The sequence below is a fragment of the Nuphar pumila genome, chromosome 8 (assembly GCF_984573655.1).
Source record: "Nuphar pumila chromosome 8, dmNupPumi1.hap1.1, whole genome shotgun sequence".
Classification (NCBI taxonomy): Eukaryota; Viridiplantae; Streptophyta; class Magnoliopsida; order Nymphaeales; family Nymphaeaceae; genus Nuphar; species Nuphar pumila.
The window spans coordinates 101,616,135-101,635,241 of NC_143256.1; the positions used below are offsets into that span (position 1 = coordinate 101,616,135).

General features: G+C 37.4%; 1 protein-coding gene across 3 annotated transcripts in view; it reads right to left on the reverse strand.

Annotated features, from left to right (window-relative positions):
* LPXA (bacterial transferase hexapeptide repeat-containing protein) overlaps positions 1 to 19,107 on the reverse strand; it is a 43,724-nt gene that overhangs the window by 12,670 nt on the left and 11,947 nt on the right. For all 3 annotated transcript variants that reach the window (XM_090016303.1, XM_090016302.1, XM_090016304.1), the window contains exons 6-7: positions 17,611 to 17,735; positions 17,279 to 17,387 (exon numbers count right to left, since the gene is read on the reverse strand). In XM_090016303.1, coding sequence (XP_089872429.1) covers positions 17,279 to 17,387; positions 17,611 to 17,735 — 234 coding nt within the window. The remainder of the gene's footprint in view (positions 1 to 17,278; positions 17,388 to 17,610; positions 17,736 to 19,107) is intronic.

The following is a 19,107-nucleotide window of genomic DNA, read 5'->3' on the forward strand; positions in this document are numbered from 1 at the left end:
AAAGAAATAAAAATAAAAATAAAAATAAAAATAAAAAAAGACTTTTTAGTCCCTAATGGACTATACTAAAATATATTTTATGAAATAACCAAAATACCCCTAATTGATATATGTATATCAGTCAGGTATATATACATAGTATTTTAACACGTGTGTCTAGTAAAGTCATCTATAAATATGACATAATATGCACTTTCACCTTTAGATAATATTGGTGTTGGACTTGAAACATCCGAATGAACTAACTCAAGTGGTCTAGATGAAACAAAAAATCGATTATCGAATGGTAATCTCTTCATTTTTCCAAGAACACAGTCTTCACAAGAGAAATCATTAAGATTACAAATTTTTTTCAAATTAAAAAATATTGGATTTTTTATACATTTGGATGTCCTAATCTTTCATGTCATATATGTTCAAATCTAATTTTTGGACATTACAACAAAAAATATCTTTTTGAGTATCTCCAAAAAATTCATATAATAGAGTCCTTCTCTATAGCCTTGCCCAATCAGCTTCCCTGAATGACGATCTTGCACCAAACATTTATTTAAAGAGAAGGAAATATTATAACCATAATCAGATATTTAAGAGACAAATAAAAGATTTAGGTTTAATTTAAGGATGTGCTAGATATTTGGAACAAAAAACCTTTTTTATTTTGAAAAACACTTTTCAAAATTTCCTGTTCATTCAATTTGGAGAGGTGTATCATCGACCGTAAAAACATTTGACACACTTGAGTTGTTATGATATTCGGATAAGATATCATGGTTTAGGGTCATGTGAAACGATGCACCGGAATCGAAAAGCCAAAGGAATTTACCGAGGTTGAAAAAAGATGAAACGACATCTCTAATTGAAAAAGACGCTCCCTTGAAAAGAGGTTGAAGAGCTTCAACTAGTTGAGCTAGAGACATGCTCCAAATAGATGATTCCTGAAATGTGAGAATATCACTTGACTCTTGTGGAGAACCAACCGAAGCAACCTTCTTCTCATATGTCCCTCTTAGCTTAGGACATTAGGGTTTGATGTGCCCCGGTTCATGGCAATAATGACAAATAGTTTTACTTCTATCATAGGCATTTTCTTGTCTTCTATAATGAGGTGTCTTATATGCACGAACATAATTTCCCGCTCTAAAGACAACCAAGACCGAGACCGAGTCATCTTCACTTTTTGTCACATGCTTTTTCAACCCATTTTCTTCCATACTCAACTCCTCTAATGGTGTATTCAATAGAGGAAAATTTTTCTCTATAAAGAAGAATCGATATAGTTGCTTTAAATTTCGGTTTCAAACCGTTCATAAATTGATAAAAGCAGTGTTGTAAGTATGGTACTATATCGTACGATACAGTATGATACGTATCGTTACTTTGGGCCTAATCGATACAATACACACCTGTATTACTTTGGGCCTAATCGATACGATACACGTGCATATTGAGATACGGGCATGTATTGTAACCAATTCAGGGTATATCTTACGATACACAATTAGTGCATTTCATGTTGCACTCAAATTTATTTATTTTTTTTAAATATATAGGAAGACTCCTTAAGGTGAGTTTGTGTTCACTCCTAAAGAATTTGAGAGTCATTTAGGGCTTGATTTCTTGCAAGAAGAAGAAGTCTTTATTTTTAACTTACAAAAAAAATGGTTACGTAAAATTTTTACGTATTGAGAAACACTTGGGGATTTTGTTTTTGTTAAACATGCAATGTCATGGATCTTATGACTTGTTAGCTTAGTGTTTATTATTTCACAATTTATATTTTTTTTATGAAATAAACATGTCATTCATAGCAGTTCATGGAGACATAAATGCTTCAGATGTGATTTTATGGTCGTATTTTGTGTAATTCATCATTGTTTCATGTGACATGATTTTTTTAAAATTTTTGCTAATTTTTCATGATCTTTTTGAAATTTTTAGAATTTTTTATTACAAATTTATGATACGTTTACAATACGATACAGTACAGTGTTAGTTTGGGCCCGACCAATACGAGTAACGATACTTAACTCCTCTATGGTGTCTTCAATAGAGGAAAATTTTTCTCTATGAAAAAGAATCGATGTAGTTGCTTTAAATTTCGATCTCAAACCGTTCATAAATTGATAAAAGCAGTGTTATAAGTATTGTACTGTATCGTACGATACGTATCGTTAGTTTGGGCCTAATCGATACAATACACACCCGTATTACTTTGGGCCTAATCGATACGATGCACGCGTGTATTGAGATACAGGCATGTATCGTAACCGATACAGGGTGTATCTTACGATACACAATTGGTGCATTTGATGTTGCACTCAAATTTATTTATTTATTTTTAAATATATAGAAAGACTCCTTAAGGTGAGTTTGTGTTCACTCCTAAAGAATTTGAGAGTGATTTAGGGCTTGATTTCTTGCAAGAAGAAGAAGAAGAAGTCTTCATTTTTTTAACTTAAAAAAAAATTGGTTATGTAAAATTTTCAAGTATTGAGAAACACTTGGGAATTTTGTTTTTGTTAAACATGCATTGTCATAGATCTTATGCCTTGTTAGCTTAGTGTTGTTTATTATTTCACAATTTATATTTTTCTTATGAGATATACATGTCATTCATAGCATCTCATGGAGACATAAATGCTTCAGATGTGATTTTATGGTCGTATTTTGTGTAATTCATCATTGTTTCATGTGACATGATTTTTTTAGAATTTTTGCTAATTTTTCTGATTTTTCATGATCTTTTTGAAATTTTTAGAAATTTTTATTACAAATTTGCGATACATTTACAATACGATACGGTACAGTGTTAGTTTGGGCCCGATCAATACGGGTAACGATACTTATCTTTTTGAAATTTTTAGAATTTTTTATTACAAATTTGTGATACATTTACAATACGATACGGTACAGTGTTAGTTTGGGCCCGACCAATACGGGTAACAATACTTAAGTCCTCTATGGTGTCTTCAATAGAGGAAAATTTTTCTCTATGAAAAAGAATCAATGTAGTTGCTTTAAATTTCGGTCTCAAACCGTTCATAAATTGATAAAAGCAGTGTTGTAAGTATTGTACTGTATCGTACGATACGTATCGTTGGTTTGGGCCTAATCGATACAATACACACCCGTATTACTTTGGGCCTAATCGATACGATACATGCGTGTATTGAGATACGAGCATGTATCGTAACCGATACAGGGTGTATCTTACGATACACAATTAGTGCATTTGATGTTGCACTCAATTTTTTTTTTAATATATAGGAAGACTCCTTAAGGTGAGTTTGTGTTCACTCCTAAAGAATTTGAGAGTGATTTAGGGCTTGATTTCTTGCAAGAAGAAGTCTTCATTTTTTTTAACTTAAAAAAAAATGGTTATGTAAACTTTCTAAGTATTGAGAAACACTTGGGGATTTTGTTTTTGTTAAACATGCATTGTCATGGATCTTATAACTTGTTAGCTTAGTGTTGCTTATTATTTCACAATTTATATTTTTCTTATGAGATATACATGTCATTCATAGCAGCTCATGCAGATATAAATGCTTCATATGTGATTTTATGGTCGTATTTTGTGTAATTCATCATTGTTTCATATGATATGATTTTTTTAGAATTTTTGCTGTTTTTTCTGATTTTTCTTGATCTTTTTGAAATTTTTAGAATATTTTATTACAAATTTACGATACATTTACAATACAATACGATACGATGTTAGTTTGGGCCCGACCAATACAGGTAACGATACTATAATTACAATCGTAGATAAAAGTGCTCAACATCTATTTGTTTTTAGAAGAGTTCAATATCTTTGGGACAATGTCATTTTGGCTCTAAAAGAGCCAATTCTTTCCAAAGTTCGAACAAGTCATTATAGTATTGTCTAATACTTTTTTCACCTTGGGTCATAGTCTAAACTCTATCTTGCACATTACAAATATGTGCAATATCTTTAAGAGAATACATTCTCTTAAGATACTCTCAAGCTTTGTTTACATGTACGAATTTAACAAGACTAGAGCATTTTTTAACATCCACACTACTAATAATTCAAGACATGATCTTGGCATGTCTCATTTTTTATTCTTTCCAATTCTTCTGATAGTTGGTAATGACTTTGGTCTTTTCATTCTCCGCTAGTGGTACCTCTCTCACCTTTTACCTTTGTGAGAACTAGCTTGGGTTTGGGATCGGATCCATCTACTAGCCCCCACAACCTTTTTTTCCCAAATAAGGTGCTTCATAATAGAAGCCCATGTTATATAGTTAAAATCATTGAATTTCGCGGGTTTAATGGTGACATTTTTATTGTCATCCATTTTACAAGAAATAGGTAGAGAGAGGGATAAAGAGAAGAGAAGAGAGGAGAGAAGAGAGAAAACAAAATAGAGAACATGAGCATTCGACCGATACCACGTAAGCACTTTAATCCTCTAATGATGCATGATCACAATCCACAAGCACTTGCATAATCAGGATCTCGCGAACACTCCACCAATGTCTCAATCAAGAACACTTGAATGAGAATAAAAGAGTCAAGCTTTGACACCATGTAAAGATGCAAAGAGTCCTTAATCACGAACCAAAAGTCCACCAACTTGAGTGGATAATCACAAAGTGTTCTCTAAGGAACACACTCACAAATCCGACAAAGGGGACAACACACAAGAAAGCACACAATATAAAAAATATAATTTATTCAATGAATCAAGTGTGCAAAAGCATAACTTTACAAAGGGCAGAACACCCCTATTTATATACAATAGGGAGAAGAGAGAGAGCTAAAAGAGAGAGAGAAAGAGAGCACAAGCAATGAGGGACCTCACACTGGCTGGGAACAAGTCCAACTAGTTGGGCAGAGGAACAGATTTCTATTTAAATTTTATTCTTGGTGGCTGTCTGAACTAGAATGTGTTAAACTTATCTATGATTGTTGGGAGATGCCATAAGCGGGCTGTCCTATGATTCGAGTTCTGAATAAGCTAGACGACAGTATGGAAAAGACAAAGATGGATTTTGAATTAGATTAAAATTCATTCGTGAGAGGCTTGTGCAAGTGTAGCAAAGGATGAATTGCCCATCTCCGGCTTTTGATGATATTGAGCTTGAGATTGCCATGAAGCAAGATCTAGAAAAGACCCTTCTTCAGGAGGATTCCTCACTGGAGACAAAAATCCCAGGTGCAGTGCTTACGAGAAGGTGACAGGAATACTCGGTTCTTCATGGCCTCTGTGAAAGGGAGGAGACAACTGAATAATATCTCTAAGCTTCGTGTTGATGGAGAGTATGTTACAAAGAGACAACATATAAAAGATGAATGTCTTTTCTAGTTCCATGATCTCCTATCGGAGGAAGGGGACAAATATGACACCATGTCGTGTCAAGGGGGACTGCTTGTCTACCAAGAGGAAAATGAGTCACTTTTGACCCCTCTTTCTGACATTGAGGTGAAAATTGTTGTTTTTTAAGCAAACTGGGAGAAGGCCTGATGCAGGAGCAGCAGGATCCATGCCACTCACACGAGGAGCGGGAAGAGGATCCAAATCTAGAAATTTGATCCGGAATGCATACCCAAAATTACCCAATCCAATTTGATCTATTTGGGCCAATTCAGGACCCAAGGGCATTTTGGTTATTTCACTCGCATTAATTTTTTTAGATTGTTGTCACACACATCTCAAAAAATACCTTTTGTATCTGATCTGATCCAAGATACATGCCCAAACATACCCAAATCAAAATTGATTCATTTGGGACCCAAGGGTATTTTGGTCAATTCATTAACAATAATTTTTTGAAAATTTTGCTTTGTATATCTCAAAAAATTCACTTTGATATTTAGTTCTAATTTTGTGAATTTTCGGAACCACAAGAAATTTTTTTGCATTTTTGTTTTATTTTTATTTTTATTTTTGTAAGAGCTAGATTTTATGAATCCGAATAGATCTAATATTCGTTAGGCTTACTTTTGTGGTACTGGAGGGTGTAGTGGGTCATATGGATAGTTTTATTTTTAAATCCAATATCAATATCCAATTTTAGTTGAAAGGGTCCCTATCTACACCAAGTGAACCCAACCTATTGGAGTTTGAGGGAAGTGGCCTCTTGAGAGACCAACCATGGGCTAGCCACCTCACCTCAAGCTCCATTAGGCTGAGATAAAGGTGCCGCCCACCTTGGTCTCCTCTCTCCCCCTTGGTGGCTCCTCATTGGCTAGGCACGAGAAGAATAAGAGGTTTTTGAAAGGTGGCTCTCCATTGGCCTCAAATGAGGTGGCCCCTCATGAGGGCCAATGGGCACCAAAGTAGCTTTCCTCATCCATATAAAAGAATGCAGAAAAAAATGTGAGGCAGCTTTTGTACTACATTTTGAAAATTTCTGAAAATTGAAAAGGATGGGAGAGAAAACATGAACTTGTGAGAGGTGACTGAACTTGTAGCTACCAAATTCATGAACCAATCTTTGAGGAACCAAAGAAACTCTGAAGGCCATTACCTTGGACGACCACCATTGACGTCCTTATTGTTGCTGGCTAGTGTGAGATGTCCACAGCTCGTGACTTGTGTGAACCAAACCTGCTGGTGAACTGTGAACATTGTGGTTGTTGTGATTGTATTCGTTTTGGCCGGGAGTGAACCTTGGAGCTTCCTTGGAGCTTCCATGGAGTTCACAAGTCAAACTTGTGCCTGAGTGTGGAAATAAGCCATTCCTTCACCTATTTCTTGTAATTGCATGCTTAGGACTGATAGGAACCCAATCCAAAGTCATATTTCATTCATTTTCCTGAGTTCTTTCGCGTTTTGTTGTGCATTGTCACTTGTGAGAGCTCTAATCTAAAGAAACACAAGGTTTATGTTGATTAAATGTTAGTATTTGATGTGAGTCGGAATATCTACAATAACTGACTTTGGTGGCACAATACAATCTGATATTTGCGATTTTGTTTAGAGATTCAATATTAGAAACTGTTTGAAGTTTAGATCCAAAATTCTGCAGGACGCATTTGCATAAATATTTAAAATATTTAATACATTGTGCCAATTTTTTAATATCCGGTTCGATTTTCAGAAACACTATTTAGAGCCATTGGCTGTTTTGTAGTACAGTCGGTGACTGTTAATGCTGCACCCAGACTTTGATCGCTCTCGTTTGAGAGTGCTGATGGAGCCCAGGCCATTTGTTGTTACAACAACAACAACAACTACGCCTTCATCCCAAAACAATTGGGGTCAGCGATATGAACCAAAAAAGAAAATCATTCTTTCCCTTCAACCGCAATGGCATTCTACGATCGCACAACACTCCAGTTGCACATTTTCATTTCATCCACCCAACCTTTATTCTATGATTTACATCTCCATCAATTTCTCCATACTTTTGAATGATAGATCCCAAATATTTGAAACAATCATCCACCGGTATTTCTTGCTCACCAAGCTTCACTACACTCCCATCACTACTTCGTTGCTTACTAAACCGACATTGCATATATTCTGTCTTACTCTTACTCAACTTAAAACCTCTTGCTTCCAATGTCTGTCTCCATAATTCTAACTTAGCATTAACCCCAGCTCTAGACTCATCAATCAAAACAATATCATCAGCAAACAACATACACCACGACACATTTTCTTGAATTGATCTCGTAAGCTCATCCATCACTATAACAAATAAGAAAGGGCTTAAAGCAGATCCTTGATGTAACCCAACCGTTATAGGAAAATTGGTTGTCACCCCTCCACAAGTGCAGACATTGGTTACTACTCCTTCATACATATCTTTAATTATACTAATGTACTTGAGAGAAACACCTTTCTTCATCATTGTCCCCATTTGTTGTTGTTGAAGTAAAATCTGCTCTCTTTTTTTGGGACTGTGCAGCGTCAATCGAAACTTGTATGGCTCCCTGTTGACGTCAAGACTGATCAGTGTTAAATCTGGAATGAATTAGCTTCATTCCCTGTTCAGCTGAATCTAAACAATTCATGTGCGAGTGTCGACTTGATTTATGTTCTGTCATGTCTGATTGGAAATCACTATTCAATTGCTGTCATTTCTGCTCATAATCGCTGCTGCCGTAGAGAGTGTTCATTTTTCAAGTGTTGCAATTTCGGGCGTGTGCGCAAAAATTATCAGCTATCAATTAGTCGTTGTCCTCGTTGTGCACCAGTAGTTGTGAAGTCCACAAACTTTTCAAATTTTTGAAATAAATAAAAGAGGAATTTTGTAAACAGTTTTGTTATGTAACTTTGATTGAATACCTTTTTCTGGCAAATTATCGGTCAATTAATCAGCAAATTCATTATCGGTAATATTTTGGCATTTATTCAAGATTATTAGATGTTTAATCGGGGAATTTATGAGGTTTTTATAAGGTATTTTATGCTTCGGATCAACCCAAATATATTTGGGTATTAGACTCATATCAAAACTCCGCCTGGGTATAACTGTTTAGTTATACACTGCTGGTCCCAAGCCCGGATAGAGGAGGAGGGTTGCGGTAGGCCTGTGACAGCCAGCATAAAAACTTAGTCATACCCTATGAAAATGAACCAATATGAGAATTTCGTTGGGGCGTTCCCTACTGAGCGACGCGTTGTACTCTCTAGGGCCGGAGGCAGTGATAAATGGGCAAGGGTTGCTAGGTCGTCGCCCAGAAGCGACGCGTCACACCGGCGCCCGGGTGTGGTGTCAAATAGGCAAGGGTTCCCTCACTTTGTTGGACGGGTGGGGGTAAAGAAGTTAGTCCAAGACCATAAAAGTAAGTTAGCCACTTGGAACATAGGGTCTTTAACTGGTAAGTTGGTAGAGTTAGTAGATGTTATGTGTAGGAGAAAGATTGATATTTTATGTCTACAAGAGACCAAATGGGTAGGTGAGAAAGCAAAAGTGATAGAACCTTGGGGATATAAGATTTGGTATACAGGAATAAATAGGAATAGGAATGGAGTAGGGATTGTTTTGAGTCGTCAGTTTATAGATAATGTAGTTGAGGTCCGTAGGAAGGGTGATAGAATTTTACTTATTAAATTAGTATTAGGTACAGATATTATTAATATTATTAGTGTTTATGCACCTCAAGTAGGTTTAGATGATTCCATTAAGCATCAATTTTGGGAAGATTTAGATGGAGTAGTACAAGGGATATCTTATGGAGAAAAGCTTTTCATCGGCGGTGACCTTAATGGACATGTAGGCATTAGTAGGGATGGATTTGAGAGTATCCATGGAGGCTATGGTATAGGAGAAAGAAATGAAAGTGGAGAAAGGATTTTAGATTTTTGTTTGTCCTATGATATGATCTTAGCAAACACTTGGTTTAGGAAGAGGGAGTCTCACCTAGTAACATTTAAAAGTGGGGTTAATACGAATCAGATAGATTTTTTCCTACTTAGAAAGAGAGATAGGGGTTGTTGCATCGATTGTAAGGTTATACCGGGAGAAAGTATAGCTACACAACATAGAGTCTTAATTTTAGATCTTAGAATTAGACAATGCCGCAAAAAGGATAGACATAGGTTAGATCCTAGAATTAAGTGGTGGGCACTGAAAGGAGCTAAACAAGGAATGTTTGTAGAGCAGGTAGTTAAGGAAGCTGATTGGTGTCTCGAGGAGGATTCAGAATCAATGTGGAATAAGATAGCGGGTGGCATGAGAAAAGTGGCTAAGGAGGTATTGGGTGAGTCTAAAGGCGGTGCACCACTAGGTAAGGATACATCATGGTGGAACGAGGATGTCAAATTAGCTATTAAGGTTAAAAGAGAGTGTTATAGAAATCTAAGAGTCGTGATAATGAGAATTTGGAGATGTATATGATAGAAAAGAAGAAAGCTAAAAAAGTAGTTCGAAACACGAGGGCTAAGATATATAAGGAGGTTTATGACAAGTTGGATACCAAAGAAGGCGAGAAGGATATTTATAGGCTTGCAAAGATGAGAGATAGGAAATCGAGGGATTTGGGTATGGTTAGATGTATCAAAGATGAAACACAAAGGGTTTTAGTCAAAGATGAGGAGATTAAGGAGAGATGGAAATATTATTTTGATAAGCTATTTAATGATAGTCATGCTCAAGATCTTGGAGACTTCTCCATTCCTTTTCATGAGATAAATCGTGACTTCATGCGCAAGATTCAAAAGAAAGAAATTGCAGAGGCTTTGAAGAAAATGAAATCAAGAAGGACAGTTGGCCCAGATGGTATACCTATCGAGGCTTGGAAATGCTTGGGAGAGAAAGGTTTAGAATGGTTGACAAATCTTTTTAACTTGATTTGGCGAACAAATAAGATGCCTAATGAGTGGAGGAAGAGTACTTTGGTGCCTTTATATAAGAATAAGGGTGATATACAAGATTGCACAAACTATCGTGGTATAAAACTCATGAGTCATACTATGAAACTTTGGGAGAGGGTGATTGAGTCTAGGTTGAGGAAGGTTGTCATGATATCGGAGAATCAATTTGGTTTTATGCCTAGAAGATCAACTATGGAAGCTATACATCTTCTTAGACAACTTATTGAAAGATATAGAGAGAGGAACAAAGATTTGCATATGGTTTTTATTGATTTAGAGAAGGCATGCGATAGAGTACCTAGGGACGTTCTCTGGTGGACAATGATGAAGAAAGGTGTTTCTCTCAAGTACATTAGTATAATTAAAGATATGTATGAAGGAGTAGTAACCAATGTCCGCACTTGTGGAGGGGTGACAACCAATTTTCCGATAACGGTTGGGTTACATCAAGGATCTGCTTTAAGTCCTTTCCTATTTGCGATAGTGATGGATGAGCTTACGAGATCAATTCAAGAAAATGTACCGTGGTGTATGTTGTTTGCTGATGATATTGTTTTGATTGATGAGTCTAGAGCTGGGGTTAATGCTAAGTTAGAATTATGGAGACAGAGATTAGAAGCTAGAGGTTTTAAGTTGAGTAAGAGTAAGACTGAATATATGGAATGTCGGTTTAGTAAGCAACGAAGTAGTGATGGGAGTGTAGTGAAGCTTGGTGAGCAAGAAATACCGGTGAATGATTATTTCAGATATTTGGGATCCATCATTCAAAAGTATGGAGAAATTGATGGAGATGTAAATCATAGGATAAAGGTTGGATGGATGAAATGGAAAAGTGCAACTGGAGTGTTGTGCGATCGTAGAATGCCATTGCGGTTGAAGGGAAAGTTTTATAGGACGACTATTAGACCCGCTTTACTATATGGTACGAAATGTTGGGCTGCCAAGAGACATCATATTCAAAAAATAAGTGTAGCTGAGATGCGGATGCTTAGATGGATGTGTGGAAATACAATAAAAGATAAGATTCGGAACGAAGAGATACGTAAGAAGGTAGGTGTTGCACCCATTGAAAATAAGATGCGAGAGAATCGTTTACGGTGGTTTGGACATTCGGCGAAGGCCTAATGATGCTCCAGTTAGAAGGTTGGAGAAATGGGAAAATATATTAGTTAAAAGAGGTCGGGGTAGGCCTAGGAAGACTTGGATGGAGATGATAGGAAAGGATATGAATGCTTTGAACCTCACCGAGGACATGGCGTTGGATAGAAATGATTGGAGGAAAAGGATTCATGTGGAAGACCCAAAATGAATTTCTTTTTTGGTTCATATCGCTGACCCCAATTGTTTTGGGATGAAGGCGTAGTTGTTGTTGTTGTTGTTGTATTAGACTCATATCAAGTTTTAAACCGGACACAGAAGGGATTTGGATCCATTTGGAACCCAAATGGATCACATTCTAATGTAGAAAGTATTTTGGATCCATCTCCAAATGGATCCCACTATGTCAAGTGGGTTTTGGATCCATTTGAAAACCCAAATGGATCCCACTAAGAAAAAGATATTTTAGATCCATTTCAAGACCCAATTAGATCCCTATAAGTAAACAAGGCTTTCATATCCATTTGAGACCCAAATGAATCACATAATGGTAAAATAAATTTGCTTCGATTTGGATCCAATTGAGGACCCAAATAGATCCTACTTAAGAAAATAAGATTTGGATTCACTTAAGATCCAAATGGATCTCCCTAGTGTACTATGAAATTTGTTTGGATTCACCTAAGGCCCAAACGGATCACGCTTGTATGGATAGGATTTAGGTCTACTCGGAATCTAATTGAATCTAATTAAAATAATATATATATATATAATATTAGTAAGATTGATTTGGATTTGATCAAACCCAAATGGGTCTCACCAAAATCCAAATCCAAGTTCATTGGATTTCCCCCTAAAACCAAATACTTACATGGCTTTCAAAATTTCAAACCAAAACGAAAATTTTTGTTTCCCCCTTATTTCCCACCCTCCCCCCCCCCCCCCCAAAAAAAAAAAGGTCATGTTTTTTCCTCTTTTCCTCCTATATAAACCCCTTCTCCCTTCCTCTAAAAACCCATTCACGATCTCCCTTAGCACCCTTACGATCTCCCTTAACACCCTCACGTGAACCCACTCTCTCCCTCTCATTTCACGTAAACACTCTCACCCCTCACTGTGTTCTATCTCTTTCTCATTTCCCTTCCTCAAGATTTGTATTTTGAGTACTAGGTTATACTAATTTTGTACAGACATTATGACTTGTTTTGGAATGAGAAGACTCATTTTGAAACTGAATCATTTATAAGTGTTATTTTGTCTTCCTGTTATCGATCGAATCTTCAACCCGCCCGAGGTTTTCAACCGAAATAAAAAAGGTTGTCTTTTTGCGGCAAAAAAAAATTATGAGTTTTTTCGGGTTTTAAATCTTGAGGCGTTACAACATTGGTATTAGAGTTAAGGCATGATTTAGTAAGAATACTGAACTGTTTTTGGTAAAGTCAGCTTTGGTATTGAAACAGGATCGAAATACTGGTTCGTGACACACCCAGCGGACCAACATCGCTTTATAAGTAATTTTCATTTTGTTAATCAATTGAAATTGTAATGATTAGTACTGCAACTTTGAAAGTTGTAATTGTGAACCTAAATGTTGAAATAAAGACATCACGGGTAATTATGCGAACTTATAAATTTCTAATGTACTAGATGGTCAGACGACAACCTCAAGGTTGGACCGCACAAAAAACCCTTATGTTAGATATGACACTTGATTATTTACGAACTATTATGATATATAACACCTTACAAATCTTTGATTGAAACTTAGATAAAGGGTTTACTTATAATAATAGTTAGCATTCGAGTATTAGTATGGCTTAATAGGAGGCCCTGTAAGGGCGACCTTGCAGATCTCATATTTGTTGGAGTGAAGTTGGTGATCATATGATAGAATCACCGATGGTGCTCCAACACTACACCGATCAGGTACAACTAATTCAGAAGAGACTCTTAAACACTCAAAGTTGTCGGGAAAATTATGCTAACCAGAGACGTTGAGAACTTGCCCTTGCTAGAGGCAATCATGTGTTTGTTAAGTTCTCGCCGATGAAGGGTGTGTTTTGTTTCGGCAAGAAGGGCAAGCTCATCCCGAAATATGTTAGACCCTTTAAAGTCCTCGAGAAAATCAAAGAAGCAACATATCGGATAACACTCCCTTCCCAGTTTTCGAGCATTCATAACATATTTCATGTTTCTATGCTGAGAAAATATGTGACAAACCCGATTCATGTCATTCAGTATGAGGATCCTGAGATTCAGAAAGATCTTACGATCACAGAACGTCCCATGGAGATTCTGGATTGACAAGAGCAAGTTTTGCGAAAGAAGACTATTTTCTTGGTAAAAGTATAGTTGCAACATCACAGAATTGAGGAACGCACTTGAAAACCAGAGGAAGAAATTAAAGCGAAATATCTCGAGTTATTTAGCAAGAGTTATTTAGTGCGTAACTGCAATTGAATTTCATGGACGAAATTTTTTTAAGGAGGGTAGGATGTAAAGTGGGCAAACTTCTCAGAATTTTAAAATAAATAAAAGAGGAATTTTGTGAACGGTTCTCATATGTAACTTTGATTGAATACTTTTTTCTGGCAAATTATTGGTCAATTAATCAACAAATTCATTATCGGTAATATTTCAGAATTTATTCAAGATTATTAGATGTTTAATCGGGGAATTTATGAGGTTTGTACAAGGTATTTTATGCTTTGGATTAACACAAATGGATTTGCATAGGATTTAGACTCATATAAGGGTTTAAACTGTACATAGAAGGGATTTGGATCCATTTGGGATACAAATGGATCCCCATCTAATGTATAAAGTATTTTGGATCCATTTGGAGATCCAAATCGATCTCACTAAGCCAAGTGAGTTTTGGATCCATTTAGAAACTCAAATGGATGTCACTAAGAAAAAGACATTTTGGATCCATTTGGAGACCCAATTGGATTCCAATAAGTAAATAAGGCTTTCAAATCCATTTGAGACCTAAATGGACCCATGAAAGGGAAATTAATTTGTTTAGATCTAGATCTAATTAGGGACCCAAATAGATCCTACTTAAGAAAACAATATTTGGATTCACTTAAGATCCAAATGGATCTCCCTAATGTACTATGAAATTTATTTGGATCCACCTAAGGCTGAAACGGATCCCGCTTTATGGATAGCATTTGGGTCCACTCGGGACCCAAATGAATCTAATTAAAATAATATATATATATATATATATAATATTAGTAGGATTGATTTGGATTTGATGAGATCCAAATGGGTCTCACCAAAATCCAAGTTCATTGGATTTCCCCTTAAAACCAAATACTTACATGGCTTTCAAAATTTAAAACCAAAATAAAAAATTTTGTTTCCCCCTTATTTTTTTCCCTAAAAATCCCATGTTTCCCCTCTCCCTTCCTCTAAAAACCCATTCACAATCGCCCTTAACACCCTCACATGAACCCACTCTCCCCCTCATTTCACGTAAACACTCTCCACCCCCCCCCCCCTCACCGTGTTCTCTTTCTCATTTTCCTTTCTCAAGATTTGAATTTTGAGTACTTGGTTGTACTAATTGTGTATAGACATTATGATTTGTTTTGGAATGAGAACACCCTGATTTTGGAGTTGAGTCATTTATAAGTGTTATTCTGTCTTACTGTTATCGATCGAAACTGTAACCCGCCCAAGGTTTTCATCTGAAGTTAAAAAGGTTGTCTATCCGCTGCGAAAAAACAAAAGTTTTATGCGTTTTTTAGGGTTTTAAATCTTGGGGCGTTACAGTAGTGGACGCAATCCTTCTTTGGACAGTAGGTGTTCGAAAAATCCATATATGCATAGCAAGCTAATTCAGTAACATGCAATATCATTTGCAACTTATCTATAAAGATAATAAAGGCACGTCAATCACCCAGATTAGGGATGAGTGCATAGCAACTAATTTACCCACATTTCCACAGAGGTCTAGAGCACTATAATCCATGTATCATAGTAGTGGCCCATTGTTGTGCCAAGACCTACAATATGACAATGATTATAAAGTCCACTACCATTGTTACAAACCGACCCCGTAGGCACTGTTGGGCACGTAGGTGAAAGATAGCACCTGGTGTTTGGGGCCGATGTGTATACATAGTCTCGATAAAGATGGACGTTGTCTTATGCAATGGGTGTTGCCAAGCAACATCATTGGCACAACCAGTCGTGCAAGTGATAAAAGGCACTCGACGTTCAGGTAGGGACAGGCGCGTTTGGCGGGAGATGTGTGTGCATTGTCTAGTGTTGCAAGGGTCGAAATGTAGCAAGGACAATGTGAAGCACCATTGAGTGAAAAATGTATTGGGCATAGTAGTGGGCAGTATGAGTTAGGCTATCGATAATGTGTTGTGGTAGCATGGCATGCGATGGGCAATGATATCGACGTTGGTGCGATGGTGTGTGGTGGCACAAACGTAGTGTATTCTGTATTGTGTTGGGCCAATAGACTGAAGGATGCCTTTGGAGATTTGGTTAAGTACCTCTCAACTCGAGATAAGACTATCTCACTGTAGCATTTGGTACATGGTTGCCAGTTGAGGAAGCGGGAAGCGATACGGGAAGCGGGAGCGGGAAGCGAGGCACTTTCAAAATTTTAGGAACGGGAAGCGTGGGACCACCTAGGACCGATTCGGGAAGCGTCTCGGAAGCGACCTAGGAAGCGTCTCGGAAGCGAGGAGGAAGCGAAAAAAATAAAAATAAAAATAAAAAATACAAAAAAATTGAAAAAACAGGGGAAGCGTGGGGGAAGCGAAGGGGAAGCGTGATGGGAAGCGCGCTTCCCATTAAAGGGAAGCGCGTCCCCCATTAAAGGGAAACGAGTCCCCCATTAAAGGGAAGCACGCTTCCCAAAAAAGGGGGACGCTTCCCCCCATGCTTCGGAAGCGTGACGTTTCGCGCTTCCGAAGCGCGCTTCCCCTTTTAGCTAGGCGCTTCCGGTAACCCTGATTTGGTACGCACTAGGGTGGGCATGGGTTAAGGCTAATTCTCCAGGGATCACATTAGGTGGTCCCAACCATGCATGATAGCACAGGGCCAGGCAAGTGTGTCTTGGCGTCAGTGAGTGATTTGGGTAGTGTTGCTCACTAAGACATGTAGCTATCAATTGACCGTAAGGTTGGGAGTCAACAACCCCAGTCATGAAGTACTTGCAGGCCTCCTTGGTGATGTTTTCAAGAGGCCACATCACAGCTTGAGTGTCGCGACATTGCTGTTGGATTTGGTTGTTGGTTCAGAGGGGCATAAGTGTTTCCCTCTCTTTGGAACTTGAATAGCAACTTTTTTCGCACATTCAAGAAGAGCACTAAGGTATTGTGCATGGGATGGTGCGCGGAGGCGTGGTTTGGTCTAGGTCGCTACGTATGAGGTATTGCATAGAGCCAAACATTTGTCTAGGCAGTTGTGGATGGGATGATGTGCAGTGTCAATGATCGTTTCAGCAGTCGCACATGGGGTGATCTGCCAGGCCTAGGGCTGTTAGGCTGGCCAGGTTGGGTTCGCTTGGCGCCGAACGAGCTCGCGCCCCTGATAGTTATTATCCTAGGTTATCAAAAAGTCAGTGTGGCCAAGATGGTTGTGTTTATACAAGGTAGCATACAAGTGATTGTTGTGGGTCAAGATAGACTCCAGCAGCTGAAGGCAAGAGTCTGAAAATTCATATCTAGACTATGATATTGGTAGCAAGCTGAAGTTTGTGATTGTAACAGCTAACTCACCACATAAGTGGCTTTAGCCAAATGCCATGAAATGGCATGCACACTAACCATTCACAGAGATCAGAACAGCCATAACTAAGTCCATAAAACTCCCCTAGGAATACTCATCTCCAAGCATGTGCACATACTAACCTTATATTTCATATCTTGGCACTTTACACCAACAACTGCATGGTACCCAATGATGTTATTGCTTCCAATCGTTGTATGACCTGGTAGATCAGAACCAACAATGGCACCACTGCCTGACAAAATTTTAAGATGTACATGTCATCTCAGTAACTTCATAATGAACTAATTCATGTTATGACATATGAAGTAATACAAAATCATGTTACACATTGTAATTCATACTGCAGACAGCCATTTAAAGAGGAAAAAGTATATATGGAACTCTCCCAACTCCTCTAATAGTTGTAGATAACAGTAGATATTGAACAAGTTGGAAAATAGTATGTACTCACGTCAATAGAACACATCTGTCTCCCAACTCGGTACTACCAAAGATGTGGCTCCCCGCATGTAATTGACAAAAGTTCCCAATCCTTGCACCTGATCCAACTGTGCAGAATGGACCAATTGAAACACCCTGCCCACAAACAGCAACCATGTTATCCTCCATCAATAAAAAATGGAAGTGAGACACCATGTCCACAAAGAATAACCCAATTAATCTCCATCCCAGATAAAAAGGAAGTCACCAAATAGGACCTTCCTAATAAGAGGCCTCATGTGGTTGCAGATTTAGGATTAGGAATTATCTTCTTTAATAAACCAAACTTGCTATTTAACCAAATATATCACGTGAAATAAACTTGATGGCAACATAAAAGGCAATTTAGAAAGTCATTGGAGTATCATAGCTGAGTATTTCTTTCAATGGAAGGTTACACTTCCATCTACGAAATAAACAATGAAATCAAGGCCTGCCTGTTAATATATATATATATATATATATATATATATATATATAATACCCGATAGAGGTATCTACGTCTTTTCACATAGTTGTTTAATAAACAACTATTTTAGTAGATTAGGTTTTTTTTTATTTTTATTTTTATTTTTTTATTTTTTATTTTTATTCTACACATGCCATAAAGGGGCCCACCATAGAGTCGTTTGGGCCCCCAACGACACTATGGGAGCCCCCTTTTTGGCCCTCCTTTTGGCTCCTCTTTTGAGGCTTTTCCTTTTGTATAAATAGGGGTGAGTTCCCCTTTGTATCTATCATTCTTGAGAGCTCTCTCTTTCAATAAAGAGTATTTATTTTAAGTTTGTGCCTTTCTCAAGGCTTGTTTATGTTGTCCCATAGTGGACTTGGTTATTATCTCTCATGTATTTGACCATTGTTGGTCATTGTGAATGCTTTTTAGCATCCTTTATTTTCTGCATACTTCATTACATGGTATGAGTCATTCGGTTCTTAGAGGAAGAAGCGTGATATTCATTTTCACATACATTGTCTCTTTCTTTCACACTCTTTGGTGACATCATGGAATCCAAAATCGCCCTATCCTTCAAGCTCAATGGAAAGAACTACATGATGTGAGCATCGGCAATGGAGAACAACCTCAAAGGTAAGAAACTTTGGGGTTATGTTATGGGTTCTATTCCGGAACCCCAATTGGAGCTCACTAAGATGGAAGGAGGCCATGAAAAAGCTCTTGAGGGGATGCTCGCCTCAAAGTCACTGAAGATCACCAAAAGAAAGTTGAAGATTGGGAAAGCAATCACACCAAAATCCTTGCTTGGTTCATGAACAATGTTGAACTCAAGGTATGTGCTAATATAGTCAAATTTCGTCGAGCCAATGAGGCTTGGTTCGTTATGAAGAGTATGTATACCCAAAAAGACCCTGCAAAAGCGTACTTTTTGCAAGAAAAAATTAGAACCACCAAACAAGGTGATTCAAGTATTCAAGATTACTATAGTGCATTAAACCCATGAGTTGGCTCTTT